Source organism: Aegilops tauschii, chromosome 1, assembly GCF_002575655.3.
Source record: "Aegilops tauschii subsp. strangulata cultivar AL8/78 chromosome 1, Aet v6.0, whole genome shotgun sequence".
NCBI classification, from domain to species: Eukaryota; Viridiplantae; Streptophyta; class Magnoliopsida; order Poales; family Poaceae; genus Aegilops; species Aegilops tauschii.
The window spans coordinates 218,782,697-218,801,932 of NC_053035.3; the positions used below are offsets into that span (position 1 = coordinate 218,782,697).

At 46.4% G+C, this 19,236-nt stretch overlaps 1 protein-coding gene across 1 annotated transcript; it reads right to left on the bottom strand.

Moving 5' to 3' along the window:
- Window positions 1–13,012: 13,012 nt before the first annotated feature.
- LOC109755363 (vacuolar-sorting protein BRO1) lies at window positions 13,013–18,950 on the bottom strand. Its single transcript, XM_045233967.2, has 8 exons — window positions 18,116–18,950; window positions 16,621–17,571; window positions 16,375–16,464; window positions 16,215–16,283; window positions 15,307–15,447; window positions 14,952–15,000; window positions 14,308–14,411; window positions 13,013–14,210 (listed from the first exon to the last, which is right to left on the bottom strand). The coding sequence occupies exons 1-8, from the start codon at window positions 18,782–18,784 to the stop codon at window positions 13,698–13,700; spliced, it is 2,586 nt and encodes an 861-aa protein (XP_045089902.1). The 5' UTR covers window positions 18,785–18,950; the 3' UTR covers window positions 13,013–13,697.
- Between the last annotated feature and the right edge of the window lie 286 nt (window positions 18,951–19,236).

The window sequence follows — 19,236 nt, forward strand, 5'->3', positions numbered from 1 at the left end:
ATACCGTAGGAATGCTTTGGGTGTACCAAACGTCACAACGTAACTGGGTGGCTATAAAGGTGCACTACAGGTATCTCCGAAAGTGTCTGTTGGGTTGGCACGAATCGAGACTGGGATTTGTCACTCCGTATGACGGAGAGGTATCTCTGGGCCCACTCGGTAATGCATCATCATAATGAGCTCAATGTGACTAAGGAGTTAGCCACGGGATCATGCGTTACGGTACGAGTAAAGTGACTTGCCGGTAACGAGATTGAACAAGGTATTGGGATACCGACGATCGAATCTCGGGCAAGTAACGTACCGATTGACAAAGGGAATTGTATACGGGATTGATTGAATCCTCGACATCGTGGTTCATCCGATGAGATCATTGTGGAACATGTGGGAGCCAACATGGGTATCCAGATCCCGCTGTTGGTTATTGACCGGAGAGTCGTCTCGGTCATGTCTGCATGTCTCCCGAACCCGTAGGGTCTACACACTTAAGGTTCGGTGACGCTAGAGTTGTAGAGATATTAGTATGCGGCTAACCGAAAGTTGTTCGGAGTCCCGGATGAGATCCCGGACGTCACGAGGAGTTGCAGAATGGTCCGGAGGTAAAGATTTATATATGGGAAGTCCTAATTTGGCCACCGGAAAATGTTCGGGATTTTTCGGTATTGTACCGGGAAGGTTCTAGAAGGTTCCGAAGTGGGGCCCACCTGCATGGGGGGACCCACATGAACGTGGGTAGTGGGGGCAAGGCCCCACACCCCTGGTCAAGGCGCACCAAGATCCCACCTTAGAAGGAATAAGATCATATCCCGAAGGGATAAGATCAAGATCCCAAAAAAAGGGGGATAACAATCGGTGGGGAAGGGAAATGATGGGATTTCTTTTCCCCACCTTTGCCAACGCCCCAATGGACTTGGAGGGCAAGAAACCAGCCCCCTCCACCCCTATATATAGTGGGGAGGCGCATGGGAGCAGCACCCCAAAAGCCCTGGCGCCTCCCTCCCTCCCGTGACACCTCTTCCTCCCCGCTTGCGCTTGGCGAAGCCCTGCCGGGATCCCGCTACTTCCACCACCACGCCGTCATGCTGCTGGATCTCCATCAACTTCTCCTCCCCCCTTGCTGGATCAAGAAGGAGGAGACGTCCCCGCTCCGTACGTGTGTTCAACGCGGAGGTGCCGTCCGTTCGGCTCTAGGATCATCGGTGATTTGGATCACGACGAGTACGACTCCATCAACCCCGTTCTCTTGAACGCTTCCGCGCGCGATCTACAAGGGTATGTAGATGCACTCCCCTCTCTCTCGTTTCTAGATGACTCCATAGATTGATCTTGGTGATACGTAGTAAATTTTAAATTTCTGCTACTTTCCCCAACAGTGGCATCATGAGCCAGGTTTATGCGTAGATTCTATGCACGAGTAGAACACAAAGTAGTTGTGGGCGACGATTTGTTCAATTTGCTTACCGTTACTAGTCTTATCTTGATTCGGCGGCATTGTGGGATGAAGCGGCCGGGACCGACCTTACACGTACTCTTACGTGAGACAGGTTCCACCGACTGACATGCACTTGATGCATAAGGTGGCTAGCGGGTGTCTGTCTCTCCCACTTTAGTCGGATCGGATTCGATGAAAAGGGTCCTTATGAAGGGTAAATAGCAATTGGCATATCACCGTTGTGTCTTTTGCGTAGGTAAGAAACGTTCTTGCTAGAAACCCATAGCAGCCACGTAAAACATGCAACAACAATTAGAGAACGTTTAACTTGTTTTTGCAGGGTATGCTATGTGATGTGATATGGCCAAAAGGATGTGATGAATGATATATGTGATGTATGAGATTGATCATGTTCTTATAATAGGAATCACGACTTGCATGTCGATGAGTATGACAACCGGCAGGAGCCATAGGAGTTGTCTTAATTTATTGTATGACCTGCGTGTCAATGAAAAACGCCATGTAATTACTTTACTTTATTGCTAACCGTTAGCCATAGTAGTAGAAGTAATAGTTGGCGAGACAACTTCATGAAGACACGATGATGGAGATCATGATGATGGAGATCATGGTGTCATGCCGGTGACGAAGGTGATCATGCCGCGCCTCGAAGATGGAGATCAAAAGGCGCAAGATGATATTGGCCATATCATGTCACTTTATGATTTGCATGTGATGTTTGTCATGTTTACATCTTATTTGCTTAGAACGACGGTAGCATAAATAAGATGATCCCTCACTAAAATTTCAAGAGATGTGTTCCCCCTAACTGTGCACCGTTGCGAAGGTTCGTTGTTTCGAAGCACCACGTGATGATCGGGTGTGATAGATTCTAACGTTCGCATACAACGGGTGTTGAAGAGCCTAGCATGTACAGACATGGCCTCGGAACACAAGCAAAACACTTAGGTTGAATTGACGAGCCTAGCATGTACAGACATGGCCTCGGAACACAAGAGACCGAAAGGTCGAACATGAGTCGTATAGTAGATACGATCAACATGGAGATGTTCACCGATGATGACTAGTCCGTCTCACGTGATGATCGGACACAGCCTAGTCGATTCGGATCATGTATCACTTAGATGACTAGAGGGATGTCTATCTAAGTGGGAGTTCATTAAATAATCAGATGAACTGAATTATCATGAACATAGTCAAAAGGTCTTTGCAAATAATGTCGTAGCTTACGCTTTAGTTCTACTAAGATATGTTCCTAGAGAAAATTTAGTTGAAAGTTGATAGTAGCAATTATGCGGACTGGGTCCGTAAACTGAGGATTGTCCTCATTGCTGCACAGAAGGCTTATGTCCTTAATGCACCGCTCGGTGTGCTGAACCTCGAGCGTCGTTTGTGGATGTTGCGAACATCTGACATACATGTTTTGATGACTACGTGATAGTTCAGTGCGTAATGTTGAACGGTTTAAAATTGTGGCACCAAAGACGGTTTTAAAACGTCGCAGAACATATGAGATGTTCCAAAGACTGAAATTGGGATTTCAGACTAGTGCCCACGTCAAGAGGTATGAGACCTCTGACAAGTTTCTTAAGCCTGCAAACTAAGGGAGAAAAGCTCAATCGTTGAGCATGTGCTCAGATTGTCTGAGTACTACAATCGCTTGAATCGAGTGGGAGTTAATCTTCCAGATGAGATAGTGATGGTTCTCCATAGTCACTGCCACCAAGCTATTAGAGCTTCGTGATGAACTATAACATATCAGGGATAGACATGATGATCCTTGAGCAACTCGCGATGTTTGACACCGCGAAAGTAGAAATCAAGTAGGAGCATCAATTGTTGATGGTTAGTAAAACCACTAGTTTCTAGAAGGGCAAGGGCAAGAAGGGATACTTCATGAAACGGCAAATCAGATGCTGCTCTAGTGAAGAAACCCAAGGTTGAACCCAAACCCGAGACTAAGTGCTTCTGAAATGAGGGGAACGGTCACTGAAGCAGAACTACCCTAGATACTTCGTAGATGAGAAGGCTGGCAAGGTCGACAGAAGTATATTGTTTATACATTATATTAATGTGTACTTTACTAGTACTCCTAGTAGCACCAGGGTATTAGATACCGGTTCGGTTGCTAAGTGTTAGTAACTCGAAATAAAAGCTGCGGAATAAACGGAGACTAGCTAAAGGTGAGATGACGATATGTGTTGGAAGTGTTTCCAAGGTTGATGTGATCAAGCATCGCATGCTCCCTCTACCATCGAGATTGGGGTTAAACCTGAATAATTGTTATTTGGTGTTTGCGTTGAGCATAAACATGATTGGATTATGTTTATCGCAATACGGTTATTCATTAAAGAAGAATAATGGTTACTCTGTCTATTTGAATAATACCTTCAATGGTCTTGCACCTAAAATGAATGGTTTATTGAATCTCGATCGTAGTGATACACATGTTCATGCCAAAAGATATAAGATAGTAATGATAGTACCACATACTTGTGGCACTGCCACTTGAGTCATATTGGTATAAAACGCATGAAGAAGCTCCATGTTGATGGATCTTTGGACTCACTCATTTTTGAAAAGATTGAGACATGCGAACCATGTCTATTAGTATATATACATGAAGAAAGTCCATACAGATGGATCATTTGGACTCACTTGATTTTGAATCACTTGAGACATGCAAATCATACCACATGGGCAAGATGACTGAAAGGCCTCGTTTTCAGTAAGATGGAACAAGAGAGCAACTTGTTGGAAGTAATACATTTGATGTGTGCAGTCCAATGAGTGCTGAGGCACGCAGTGGATATCGTTATGTTCTTACTTCACAGATGATTTGAGTAGATGCTGAGAATATTTACTTGATGAAACACAAGTCTGAATTATTGAAAGGTTCAAGTAATTTCAGAGTGAAGTTGAAGATCGTCGTGACAAGAGGATAAAATGTCTGTGATATGATCATAGAGATGAATATCTGAGTTACGAGTTTGGCACACAATTAAGAAATTGTGGAAATTGTTTCACGACTAATACCGCCTGGAACACCATATTGTGATGGTGTGTCCGAACATCATAACTGCACCCTATTGGATATGGTGCATACCATGATGTCTCTTATCGAATTACAACTATCGTTTATGGGTTAGGCATTAGAGACAACCGCATTCACTTTAAATAGGGCACCACGCAATTCCGTTGAGACGACACCGTATGAACTATGGTTTAGAGAAACCTAAGTTGTCGTCTCTTAAAAGTTTGGGGCTGCGACGCTTATGTGAAAAAGTTTCAGGTTGATAAGCTCGAACCCAAAGCGGATAAATGCATCTTCACAGAATACCCAAAACAGTTGGGTATACCTCCTATTTCAGATCTGGAAGCAAAAGTGATTGTTTCTAGAAACGGGTCCTTTCTCGAGGAAAAGTTTCTCTCGAAAGAATTGAGTGGGAGGATGGTGGAGACTTGATGAGGTCATTGAACCGTCACTTCAACTAATGTGTAGCAGGGCACAGGAAGTTGTTCCTGTGGCACCTACACCAATTGAAGTGGAAGCTTATGATAGTGATCATGAAACTTCAGATCAAGTCACTACCAAACCTCATAGGACGACAAGGATGCGTACTACTTCAGAGTGGTACGTAATCCTGTCTTGGAAGTCATGTTGCTAGACAACAATGAACCTACGAGCTATGGAGAAGCGATGGTGGGCCCGAATTCCGACGAATGGCTTGAGGCCATAAAATCCGAGAGGATCCATGTATGAAAACAAAGTATAGACTTTGAAAGAACTACTTGATGGTCGTAAGGCTGTTGGGTACAGATGGATTTTAAAGGGAAGACAAACAATGATGGTAAGTGTCACCATTAAGAAAGCTCGACTTGTCGTTAAGATGTTTTCCGGCAAGTTCAAGGAGTTGACTGCGATGAAACTTTCTCACTCGTAGCGATGCTAAGAGTCTGTTGGAATTATATTAGCAGTTACTGCATTATTTATGAAATCTTGCAGATAGGGTGTCAAAACATTGTTTCCTCGACGATTTTCTTGAGGAAAGGTTGTATGTGATACAACCAGAAGGTTTTGTCAATCCTGAAAGATGCTAACAAGTATGCAAAGCTCCAGCAATCCTTCTAAGGATTGGAGTAAGCATCTCGGAGTTGGAATGAACGCTTTGATGAGATGATCAAAGATTTTGGGTTTATACAAGGTTCATGAGAAACTTGTATTTCCAAAGAAGTGAGTGGGAGCACTATAGAATTTTTGATGAGTATATGTTGTTAACATATTGTTGATCACAAATGATGTAGAATTTCTGGAAAGCATCCAGGGTTATTTGAAAAGTGTTTTTAATGGAAAACCCGGATTAAGCTACTTGAACATTGAGCATCAAGATCTATAAGGATAGATCAAAAATGCTTAATAGTACTTTCAAATGAATACATACCGTGACAAGATTTTGAAGGAGTTCAAAATAGATCAGCAAAGAAGGAGTTCTTGGTTGTGTTACAAGGTGTGAGTATTGAGTAAGACTCAAGACCTGACCACGGCAGAAGAAAGAGAAAGGACGAAGGTCGTCCCCTATGCTTTAGACGTAGGCTCTACAATATGCTATGTTGTGTACCGCACCTGAAGTGTGCCTTGCCATGAGTTAGTCAAGGGGTACAATAGTGATCCAGGAAGGGATCACATGACAGCGGTCGAACTTATCCTTAGTATCTAGTGGACTAAGGAATTTTCTCGATTATGGAGGTGGAAAGGGGGTTCGTCATAAAGGGTTACGTCGATGCAAACTTTGACACTAATCCGGATGACTCTGAGTAGTGAACCGGATTCGTATAGTAGAGCAGTTATTTGGAATAGCTCCAAGTAGCGCGTGGTAGCTGCATCTACAAGATGACATAGAGATTTGTAAAGCACACACGGATCTGAATGTTGCAGACCCATTGACTAAAACCTCTCTCGTAAGCATAACATGATCAAACCCTAGAACTCATTGAGTGTTAATCACATGGTGATGTGAACTAGATTATTGACTCTAGTAAACTCTTGGGTATTAGTCACATGGCGATGTGAACTTTGAGTGTTAATCACATGGTGATGTGAACTAGATTATTGACTCTAGTGCAAGTGGGAGACTGTTGGAAATATGCCCTAGAGGCAATAATAAAATGGTTATTATTTTATTTCCTTGTTCATGATAATTGTCTGTTGTTCATGCTATAATTGTATTAACTGGAAACCGTAATACATGTGTGAATACATAGACCACAACATGTCCCTAGTAAGCCTCTAGTTGACTAGCTCGTTGATCAATAGATGGTTATGGTTTCCTGACCATGGACATTGGATGTCATTGATAACGGGATCACATCATTAGGAGAATGATGTGATGGACAAGACCCAATCCTAAGCATAGCACAAGATCGTGTAGTTCGTTTGCTAGAGCTTTTCTAATGTCAAGTATCATTTCCTTAGGCCATGAGATTGTGCAACTCCCGGATACCGTAGGAATGCTTTGGGTGTACCAAACGTCACAACGTAACTGGGTGGCTATAAAGGTGCACTACAGGTCTCTCCGAAAGTGTCTGTTGGGTTGGCACGAATCGAGACTGGGATTTGTCACTCCGTATGACGGAGAGGTATCTCTGGGCCCACTCGGTAATGCATCATCATAATGAGCTCAGTGTGACTAAGGAGTTAGCCACGGGATCATGCGTTACGGTACGAGTAAAGTGACTTGCCGGTAACGAGATTGAACAAGGTATTGGGATACCGACGATCGAATCTCGGGCAAGTAACGTACCGATTGACAAAGGGAATTGTATACGGGATTGATTGAATCCTCGACATCGTGGTTCATCCGATGAGATCATCGTGGAACATGTGGGAGCCAACATGGGTATCCAGATCCCGCTGTTGGTTATTGACCGGAGAGTCGTCTCGGTCATGTCTGCATGTCTCCCGAACCCGTAGGGTCTACACACTTAAGGTTCAGTGACACTAGAGTTGTAGAGATATTAGTATGCGGTTAACGGAAAGTTGTTCGGAGTCCCGGATGAGATCCCGGACGTCACGAGGAGTTGCGGAATGGTCCGGAGGTAAAGATTTATATATGGGAAGTCCTAATTTGGCCACCGGAAAATGTTCGGGATTTTTCGGTATTGTACCGGGAAGGTTCTAGAAGGTTCTGAAGTGGGGCCCACCTGCATGGGGGACCCACATGAACGTGGGTAGTGGGGGCAAGGCCCCACACTCCTGGCCAAGGCGCACCAAGATCCCACCTTAGAAGGAATAAGATCATATCGATAAGATTAAGATCCCTAAAAAAGGGGATAACAATCGGTGGGGAAGGGAAATGATGGGATTTCTTTTTCCCACCTTTGCCAACGCCCCAATGGACTTGGAGGGCAAGAAACCAGCCCCCTCCACCCCTATATATAGTGGGGAGGCGCATGGGAGCAGCACCCCAAAAGCCCTGGCGCCTCCCTCCTTCCCGTGACACCTCTTCCTCCCCGCTTGCGCTTGGCGAAGCCCTGCCGGGATCCCGCTACTTCCACCACCAAGTCGTGCTGCTGGATCTCCATCAACTTCTCCTCCCCCCTTGCTGGATCAAGAAGGAGGAGACGTCCCCGCTCCGTACGTGTGTTGAACGCGGAGGTGCCGTCCGTTCGGCTCTAGGATCATCGGTGATTTGGATCACGACGAGTACGACTCCATCAACCCCGTTCTCTTGAACGCTTCCGCGCGCGATCTACAAGGGTATGTAGATGCACTCCCCTCTCTCTCGTTGCTAGATGACTCCATAGATTGATCTTGGTGATACGTAGAAAATTTTAAATTTCTGCTACGTTCCCCAACAAAATTCAAGTTCAATTAATCATATTACTTTAAGAACTCCCACTTAGATAGACATCCCTCTAATCATCTAAGTGATTACGTGATCCAAATCAACTAAACCATGTCCGATCATCACGTGAGATGGAGTAGTTTCAATGGTGAACATCACTATGTTGATCATATCTACTATATGATTCACGCTCGACCTTTCGGTCTCTGTGTTCCGAGGCCATATCTGCATATGCTATGCTCGTCAAGTTTAACCTGAGTATTCCGCGTGTGCAACTGTTTTGCACCCGTTGTATTTGAACGTAGAGCCTATCACACCCGATCATCACGTGGTGTCTCAGCACGAAGAACTTTCGCAACGGTGCATACTCAGGGAGAACACTTTTATCTTGAAATTTTAGTGAGAGATCATCTTATAATGCTACCGTCAATCAAAGCAAGATAAGATTCATAAAAGTAAACATCACATGCAATCAATATAAGTGATATGATATGGCCATCATCATCTTGTGCTTGTGATCTCCATCTCCGAAGTACCGTCATGATCACCATCATCACCGGCGCGGCACCTTGATCTCCATCGTAGCATCGTTGTCGTCTCGCCAACTTTTGCTTTAACGACTATCGCTACCGCTTAGTAATAAAGTAAAACAATTACATGGCGATTGCATTGCATACAATAAAGCGACAATCATATGGCTCCTGCCAGTTGCCGATAACTCGGTTACAAAACATGATCATCTCATACAATAAAATATAGCATCATGTCTTGACCATATCACATCACAACATGCCCTGCAAAACAAGTTAGACGTCCTCTACTTTGTTGTTGCAAGTTTTACGTGGCTGCTACGGGCTTAGCAAGAACCGTTCTTACCTACGCATCAAAACCACAACAATAGTTTGTCAAGTTGGTGTTGTTTTAACCTTCGCAAGGACCGGGCGTAGCCACACTCGGTTCAACTAAAGTGAGAGAGACAGACACCCGCCAGTCACCTTTAAGCAATGAGTGCTCGCAACGGTGAAACCAGTCTCGCGTAAGCGTACGCGTAATGTCGGTCCGGACCGCTTTATCTCACAATACCGCGAACCAAAGTATGACATGCTGGTAAGCAGTATGACTTATATCGCCCACAACTCACTTGTGTTCTACTCGTGCATAACATCAACGCATAAAACCTGGCTCGGATGCCACTGTTGGGGAACGTAGTAATTTCAAAAAAAATACCTACGCACACGCAAGATCATGGTGATGCATAGCAACGAGAGGGGAGAGTGTTGTCCACGTACCCTCGTAGACCGAAAGCGGAAGCGTTAACACAACGCGGTTGATGTAGTCGTACGTCTTCACGATCCGACCGATCAAGTACCGAACGCACGGCACCTCCGAGTTCAGCACACGTTCAGCTCGATGACGTCCCTCGAACTCCGATCCAGCCGAGTGTTGAGGGAGAGTTTCGTCAGCACGACGGCGTGGTGACGATGATGATGTTCTACCGACGCAGGGCTTCGCCTAAGCACCGCTACGATATTATCGAGGTGTAATATGGTGGAGGGGGGCACCGCACACGGCTAAAAGATCGTTGATCAATTGTGTGTCGAGAGGTGCCCCCCTGCCCCCGTATATAAAGGAGCAAGGGGGAGGCCGCCGGCCAAGGAGGAGAGGCGCGCCTAGGAGGAGTCCTACTCCTACCGGGAGTAGGACTTCCCCCCTTTCCATGTTGGACTAGGAGAGGAAGGGGGAAAAGGTGGAGGGGAGGAAGGAAGGGGGGGCGCCGCCCCCTTCTCCTTGTCCTATTCGGACTGGGGGGGAGGGGCGCGCGGCCCTGGCCTGGCCTCCTCTCCTCTCTTCCACCTAGGCCCACTAAGGCCCATTAAGTTACCGGGGGGTTCCGGTAACCTCCCGGTACTCCGGAAAAATCCCGATTTCACCCGGAACACTTCCGATGTCCAAACATAGGCTTCCAATATATATCAATCTTTATGTCTCGACCATTTCGAGACTCCTCGTCATGTCGTGATCACATCCGGGACTCCGAACAACCTTCGGTACATCAAAACATATAAACTCATAATATAACTGTCATCGTAACGTTAAGCGTGCGGACCCTACAGGTTCGAGAACTATGTAGACATGACCGAGACACCTCTCCGGTCAATAACCAATAGCGGAACCTGGATGCTCATATTGGTTCCTACATATTCTACGAAGATCTTTATCGGTCAGACCGCATAACAACATACGTTGTTCCCTTTGTCATCGGTATGTTACTTGCCCGAGATTCGATCGTCGGTATCTCAATACCTAGTTCAATCTCGTTACCGGCAAGTCTCTTTACTCGTTCCGTGATACATCATCCCGCAACTAACTCATTAGTCACAATGCTTGCAAGGCTTATAGTGATGTGTATTATTGAGTGGGCCCAGAGATACCTCTCCGACAATCGAAGTGACAAATCCTAATCTCGAAATACGCCAACCCAACAAGTACCTTTGGAGACACCTGTAGAGCACCTTTATAATCACCCAGTTACGTTGTGACGTTTGGTAGCACACAAAGTGTTCCTCCGGTAAACGGGAGTTGCATAATCTCATAGTCATAGGAACATGTATAAGTCATGAAGAAAGCAATAGCAACATACTAAACGATCGAGTGCTAAGCTAACGGAATGGGTCAAGTCAATCACATCATTCTCCTAATGATGTGATCCCGTTAATCAAATGACAACTCATGTCTATGGCTAGGAAACACAACCATCTTTGATCAACGAGCTAGTCAAGTAGAGGCATACTAGTGACACTCTGTTTGTCTATGTATTCACACATGTATTATGTTTCCGATTAATACAATTCTAGCATGAATAATAAACATTTATCATGATATAAAGAAATAAATAATAACTTTATTATTACCTGTAGGGCATATTTCCTTCACATGGCAGCGCGGGGGTGGGGGAAGCGCGAGCTGCTACTGGCGTACAACGCGGGTGGCGTGCGGTGCGCTGTCGGGGCGAGAGCTACTGTAGCCCCGGCGAGCTGCGGCGGGCAGAGCTCGGGCACGAGTGGCACGGGGCCAGAGCTGCGGGGAGGGGCACGCAGCGCGGGTGGCGTGCGGTGCGTGGCCGGGGTGAGAGCTGCTGCAGCCCCGGCGAGGCGCATGCAACGGGGCACGGGCGCGGCGGTGCGGGAGCTGCGGGGCCGGAGCTGCGGAGAGGGGCACGCAGCGCGGGTGGCGTGCGGTGCGCGGCCGGGGCGAGAGCTGCTGCAGCCCCGGCGAGGCGCATGCGACGAGGCGCGGGCGCGGCGGTGCGGGAGATGCGGGGCCGGAGCTGCGGGGAGGGGCACGCAGCGCGGGTGGCGTGCGGTGCGCGGCCGGGGCGAGAGCTGCTGCAGCCCCGGCGAGGCGCATTCGACGAGGCACGGGCGCGGCGGTGCAGGAGCTGCAGGGCGGGGCGCGGGGCGAGGCTGCACGGCTGTTGGTTGGGAGCTCGTCGGATGCTAGTCAGATACTCGTCGGATGCTAGTCAGACAATCATTGGATGCTGGCATCAAGCTGTGCACGGAGCCTCTTGACATGAAGTTGCTCGTGCTCTGCGTGTGATGTCTACGCGGGGGCCGGCTGCTTGCAAGCATGTGCTGGTGCGAGCGCGCGACCGGAGCACGGGCGTCGGCGGAGGCGACCTCGCGGGCGCGGCGAGCTGCGGGGCGGGGGTGGGGCGCGTGCGACGAGCCCGGCGAGCTGCAGCCGGGACCTCGCGGGCGAGGCGGCGGAGGGGAGCTCGCGGGCGTAGGGTGAGGTCGCGCGGGAGCTCGCCCACCAGGTGTTTGACTGAATGCGACGCGGATATGCACAAAATGTGTCTCGCTTCCGTTGGGCTCACCGGCCGACCCAAACAAAAAAGCGGATACAGACAGGCGGACGGGCGACCCGACCGGACAAAAAACGGACAAAACCAGCATTCGTTTGAGTCGCCTCATTGGAGTTGCTCTAATGTAGTGCATATAGATTTTTTTTTAAAGTCAAATTTCACAAACTTTGATCAAGTTTATGGAGAAATATTTGCATCTAGAATGTCAGACACATATCATTAGATTCATCATAAGATGTAGTTTCATATTTTATATTTTTTGTATTGTATATTTTTTTATAAATTTGGTCAAAGTTTGCAAAGCACGACTTTTCAAAAATTCTATACGCAAAACTACGTTATGGAACGGAGGGAGGGAGTACATTAAAACTTCATATCCGTTCATGCAGAATAATATTCGTCGATCAATGCATGCATGAATGTAGGTAGTATATACTCTCTTCGTTTTTTTAGTCCGCATATAAGGTTTGGTCAAAGTCAAGCTTTGTAGAGTTTGACTAACTTCATATTAAAAAATATAAACATTCACCATACGAAATCAATATTATCAGATGCACCATGAAATGTATTTTCATACTAATATAGTTCTAGTATTGTTGATGTTCATATTTTTTTATATAAATTTGGTCAAATTTTGTGTAGTTTGACTTTGATCAAATGGAGTAAAAAGAAACAGAGGAAGTACGAGGGGTTGTACCTAACGAGAATACGAGATATGCATTGGTTCTCTCTAAACAAAATAGAAAGGCTGGAAGGTTACTCACTTTAGATACGCAGTGTACCAAAGTCACCTGACGTTTCAGTTCCCCTCGCCAGGTTGATTAAACAAAGCATCCAAGCGGAGACTGAGAAAAAATAATCGTTCCTCATTTCTATAATCCAATACTGAAGCCAGGCAATGGCACGCCAATTGCATTATTACACGTACATATCATACAGGCTACCGCCTAACCAACCCGAGCATAATTGACATTACTCCACCGGAACTCGTAACCACTATGCCAGTATACACAAGAATGGAATCCACAAGGACACATATCCGCGAGAAAAATTAAGAGAACAAATCGTTCCTCCAGACCAAGATGGTCTTTCATTGAGGCCTGTAGTAGTTGCTCTGGTGATGAGGAGGGTACGCGCCTGGGGCACTGTACGGTGCTTGTGGATACGGCCCTGGTTATTGCAGCAAATTTGATAAATTTGACCTATAGACAAAATCAAATCACAGAATGAACTATCCGTGAAACTATTTCACGCGGCTGACCTTTTTGTGTGACGCCCGACACGAAGGCGCCACACTACACTGTGCAACGCCTCACAGATAGGCGCTACAAGGCCAGCGTCGCACCCGTGTGATCAGAAAATTACTAAGTCAGTGTGCAGCGCCTGAGAGCTAGGCGCCACACTATACAATGTAGCGCCTAGCTCCTAGACGTTGCACTAGTGCAGCGCCTAGCTCCCAGACGTTGCACTAGTGCAGCGTCTGAGAGCTAAGCGCCACGGGTCAGCCGCGTGAAATAGTTTCACGAACAGTTCATTCTGTGATTTGATTTCGTCTATAGGTCAAATTTGTCAAATTTACCGGTTGCTGCGGCTGTGGCTGCTGCCCACTGTAGTACGGCCCGCGCCACCTGGGATACGCCGGTTGGCCATAGTCATGGCCAGGAGGTGGCTGATGCTGCTGCGGGTGCTGCTGGTACTGACCAGGGTGTGCTGCGCCATATGGAGGTTGCTGCGGTGGCCCACCATAGTTGGGGTATGGCTGTGAGTACGGAGGCCTTGATTCTGGTTGGGAGTAAACTGGCCTCGGGTCACCCCCAGGTGGAGCACCGTACGAGGACTGAGCATGAGCATCATGTGGCGGCGGTGATGGACTGTGCTGATCCGGTGGAACGGAAGAGCTCCTTGGCGTGTTAGTGTTGTGGCTGGAAGATGACAAGTTGAAACCTGCTAACTTTCTTTGCACGTCCTCGATCATTTCACGGCATTGGATGTTCCGCGTCATTATGAAGTCACCGCACTGCTGTTGTATCTTGCCGGTTGCATCCTGCCAAGGATCAAAAGTATCATCATCAGTAGTTCTACCAACAGGAGTCATCACCATTTATATTATCATTGGAGGAAAAAAATGCAGTCACACAAACCTGTAAAGACACGTAAAAATTTAGGCCGTCATTCATGTTCTTCTTAATTGCCTGGTATTTAGCAACAGCTGCAGCAATTTGCTTGTAACATCTCTCACGAGCAACTGAAAAGTTATGTTCCACAAATCAGGACAGTAATTGGTTGATTGAAAAGCATCTTGTATTACAGGCCTATAAGCACAAAAAAAAAAGCACACATAAATACTGCACATAAAGAACTCGGACTGGGATATCATTTCGAAGCTGCATAGAAGTGTCAACAAAGCTCGTACTTGAACTTAAGATAGGAGTAAACAAAAGTGGTATCCATTGAAGGAACTTCACTAACAATGATGCACGGAAGGGGAAAATGTGCATGCAAGCAAATACCTAGCCAGCCACTTTAAGTACATATAAGTGGTCAAAGGGAGAACATAAAGGTACGAATAACTAAGATTAAAACATGCTGAAACTGTCACAGATATGACCGAAACAATAGCTATCCAATCCAATTGTACAAGGAATATAAATGGAGAAATCATTCCCAAATCATTTGCTGGTACAACCGTACAACACTAAGTACATTCAAGATTGTATCAAGCCACTTCTAAAGTCACAAGTGCTGGATATCTACCATCCATTGATGAAGAAATTTGAAGGGTTACCTTTGTAATCATCTAGATTGAATACAGCAGCAAATTGCGCATTTTGTTCCTGTGGGAGGATCCAAACACTAGTGTTAGACACAAGAAGAAAGAACGTCAAATGTAGCATTGTCAATTGTTTGAAATAATTTTTAGGGTCTTGCTTTCTTTGCCAATATTGATTGCAAATCATTGATGCTTCTAAATATGGGATGCAAATCGTTAATGCTTCTACACCTTCTCTTAATATAAACACACATTATCAATGGGATATATCTAAGTACAAAATATTAACAGAAAGAATGTCTGCACCAAACTACCAGAACAAAATTTGTCCCAGGCTAAAACAAGTCTTTATCAGGAATTGGGGCTTTACCTGTATTTGCAACAATAATTGTTCCTGTGCTACAATGTTATCAGCAATTTCAGCACAGATAGGATCGTACTTCGCAATCTCCTTCCTAAAAAGATCATCATGTGCTCCAACACCAGCCATCAACTTAGGGAGTATATCATCCTAGCATAAAATGAATGAATGCCCCAAATCTCAGTACACAAAATCAATGTAGAGTTGTAGAAAACATCACAGACATGTTACATATGTATACTACTATTTTTGCCAACATCAAATTCAGTTATGCAAGGACCACCAAATTTGAAAAGCGAAGTCATAACACCTCCCTGAAATCTCGACAGGTTGAGGTGGAAGTTAATAAGAGTGCAAAGCAGAAAATGAATTGTTCCAGCATGAGTAGCAAACTAAAAGCAAGGTTCTCATTAATGGTTATCACAAATTAGTATTAGCATAGCACTCCCATGAACATAACATCTCATACATAAGCACGACTCGCCCACCACGATGATAACTGGAAAATTGCTTGCGATTGATTCAATTACCAGACTCCATCAGGGCAGTAACAAGTGAAAGGTGCACTTAAGGCGCTAGCTTCTTAAATTGCCTAAAATACTAGGTGCAAATGTAAAACATGAATGTTTCACATGTATGTAGCATACATGGAACAATTAGAATTCAACTTGAAGAAGGATTGCATAAGGATTCTTGCGACTACTGTAGATGACAGCTAGAATATTCACATGAAAATTAATAATTTTGCAGGTCATCACCAAGATCAGGCCCCCAATGTTCGCTACTATAGTATTTGCAAGACGGTTAGCAAACAAAATACAGCAGCAGAGGATTACTAGGGTGGCATTCTAGAGCTCAGGCTTGATGGTTATGAATGTGGAGATCAAAATAAGCCTCACAACAGGAAAGGGCTGTACCTTTCTCTTCATTTCCTTGAGATGGTCTTCAAGGCCTGCCCTTTGTGCACCAAGAGATTCCAGTTGCCTCTGTGTCGACACATCAATTAGTTTTACCAAGCTTAAAGAAACAAGTCAAGCCTGCTACATGTTCGCCAGCTAACAAAAATAGGTGCATTACCAAGCTTTGTTTAAGGGCTCCAACGATAGCATCTTCATTCCCATCCAAGGACATGATAGGCCTTGAAATACTTGGTAGTGCAGACTCTATCTGCAGACATATAAAATCATCTTTTAAGTTTTAACTAACTAAGAGGTGAAGAACTCGATAGTGACGAATAATAGGGTGCAGTTCATTGCGAAGTAGATCAAGAAAGTTTCAAAATCTTAAGAATAATTTTAGTTCGATATAGTGTTAAACTCTTACCGGTCTTCTGTCAAGAATAGACATCAAGGGGTAGCTCTCCTTCACATCTCGTTCGATCAAAGCATCACTTGCAGCTGCTTTTTTAAGATTACCAACAAAAAGATTCAATCGGTCTTGAATGTTCTTTGTTAGGGTGCTTGATTGAGGCCTAGTCCAACGACTTCCGAATTGCGTCCGGAATTGAGCATCTTCACTTGCCTCCTTCTGCAGCATCTCTTCAGTCTGAACAAGCAACTCCTGATTGACCCTATTCAAATCTCTAAGCTGCTGCAACTCAGCTTCCAAGCCAGCGGGGCCACCGCTTATCTGCACAGCCTCAACATCTTCCTTCAGATCTGCAGGTATGCTGACATTACCTTCCAATGATAGAATAGAATCAGGCAAGTCCATTTCCTTCAGCCTAACTCTAGTGATCTCACTAGATTGCTGAAGTTTCTCTGCCTGGGTCCGAATGATATCATCTACCATCTCTGTGTACTTAGAAAGGGCCTTCATGCTGCCATCAGGCACAAGTGATGAAAAAAGCCTCTCATTGCTAGCATCTAGAACTTCAGCCAAAGAAGTAGATTTTACAAGGGAAGCTGCAGGCAGAGCTCCCAAAGTACCCGCCTCTGGAACCCGCATCAGATAAACACTATTGTTCTCCTTCATGGCCCTCTCCAAGTTGGTTTTCATGTTACTCTCCAGCTTATTAACAGAATCCAGAAGTGGCGCAGCAACTCCCTTAGCTGCCTTCTTGGCATCAGCCAAGGCGTTCATTCCAATTTTTAGGCGCGCAATTTCCTGAGCAATTTCTTCTTGCTGATGAAGATCCAATGAGAACCTATAGCAAGCATCAGCATAGAATTGAGCTGCCTTGAGCTGGACATGAGAAACCCATGTCCTGTCAAAGTGCTGACTAAGAGGAGGTGCACAGAGAGCTGCATAAGCTTCTTCGTAGAATACGCCCACCTGAAAGCACAACAAGGCAGATGGCACATCTGAAATCAAAGCAACAGAAAAGCGAAGAAATGTGGTATCATGAAGTTGAGCTAACTGTAAAGCATCAACATGCAAATTCTGCCAAAACAAGCAAATCTAGCAGGACTAGATTAAGAAAAAATATGAGACAAAGGAAAGCTGGGATGAAATCTCTACTGCAAATATGAGACAAAGGAAAGCTGGGAAGTCAATCATACATTATTGTCTTCAAAATGTGTTTTAAACCAAATAACTTAATCAGGGCATGAGTTATCACGTTCGTCATAATATCAGGATAAACATACTGCACTAACATGGTGTTCAGCATAGTAAAACTCAATAACTGTCAACACTTGACTAGACAAATTCCCCAAACTACATCATATCATAGTGTTCAAATTCACTTATGGCTGCTAATTATAGTGTGTTTGTATGAACGAGTGCAGAAGGTAACAACCCAAGCTGCCTATTAGTTTTAATTAGACTCATCAATACCCTGAGATAATCACAAGGTCATAGAACAGTAGGCACAGACCTGGCGCGCCACCTTGGAGCATAGCGCGGGCGGCTTCCCACCAGCTATGACCTTCTCCAAGAAGCACTCCTGAGCCTGCGCGAGCATGAGTTTCTCCAGCATCGCCGCGCAGTCGGGCGTCAAGTCGACGGTGGTGGCCCCCGCGGCGACGGCCTTGGCAGCGACCCCACTCTCCCTGAGCCAGGCAAAGGCCCCCGCGGCGCTCTGGAAGGCGCCACAGGCGGTCCTGATCCCCACGTCTGTGGTGCGATCGGCGGCGAGCGCGATCTGCGAGTAGACGGCGCCGAGGTTGAAGAGCACGGCGGCCTTCTCGAGGTGGACGGAGGGCAGGCTGACCTTCTTGTTGGTCTTGAAGGCGTCGTGCCAGGTGAAAGAGAGGGAGTGGACGTGGGCGCGGTCGGGGGAGATGGGGAAGCGGGCTTCGACGAGGGCGAGCGCGCGGGCGTAGGCCAGGAGCGCGGCGCAGCGCTGCTCGAGGGAGGAGGAGTCCGGGAGGGAGGGGCTCTCGACGGCCGCGGCGCGGAGGTCGCGCACGGCGCAGAGGTCGTCGTCGGCGGTGGCCGCGTCGCGCTCCGAGTAGGCGGAGGCGATGTACTGGCGGAGCGGGCGATAGAGGTCGACGACCGTGGCCTTCTTCTCGTGGATCGCCAGCATGACGTTGGCCGCCATCGGGGCGCGGTGGCCGGAGGGGGGGAAGGGAGGAGGAGGGGATCGGGGTCAGGGGTTGGGGGTAATTGCTTCGAGGTGAAGAAATTTGGGGGCAGTTGGAAGTTGTCGCGTTGGAGAGACTAGACTAGAGATTGCGGCCGGGGCCCGGTGAGCGGAGAGATACTTCGCCGCGTTGGGGACTCACAAGAGGAGGATGACGGAGTGGGACACGCCACGCTGTCTGAGTCGGAACGGGCTTAACGCGATGGCGATCTCTCAAGCTGGCCGCCACAGCCCCACACGGTCGGTCGACTTGTGTGCTCGGAGTAGTAGGAAAAGAAAAGAAAAAAGCTGTGCTTTTTTATATAATTTATGAAAAGAAGTGTGTGTTTTTAGCACAGTACAAAGCACTCCCGAACCCTATGAGCACTTGGAACATTGACGAAGTCGTCACATACGCTTTCGTAGTCGAC

Bases quoted from the DNA above. Each gene is read 5' to 3' on its own strand.
- LOC109755363 (XM_045233967.2), bottom strand. From the start codon at position 18,784: ATGGCGGCCAACGTCATGCTGGCGATCCACGAGAAGAAGGCCACGGTC. The intron at 15,001-15,306 runs GTAAAGCCCCAA...ATCCTCCCACAG, and splicing joins AATTATTGTTGCAAATACAG to GAACAAAATGCGCAATTTGC. The intron at 14,412-14,951 runs GTAACCCTTCAA...ATAACTTTTCAG, and splicing joins CAATCTAGATGATTACAAAG to TTGCTCGTGAGAGATGTTAC.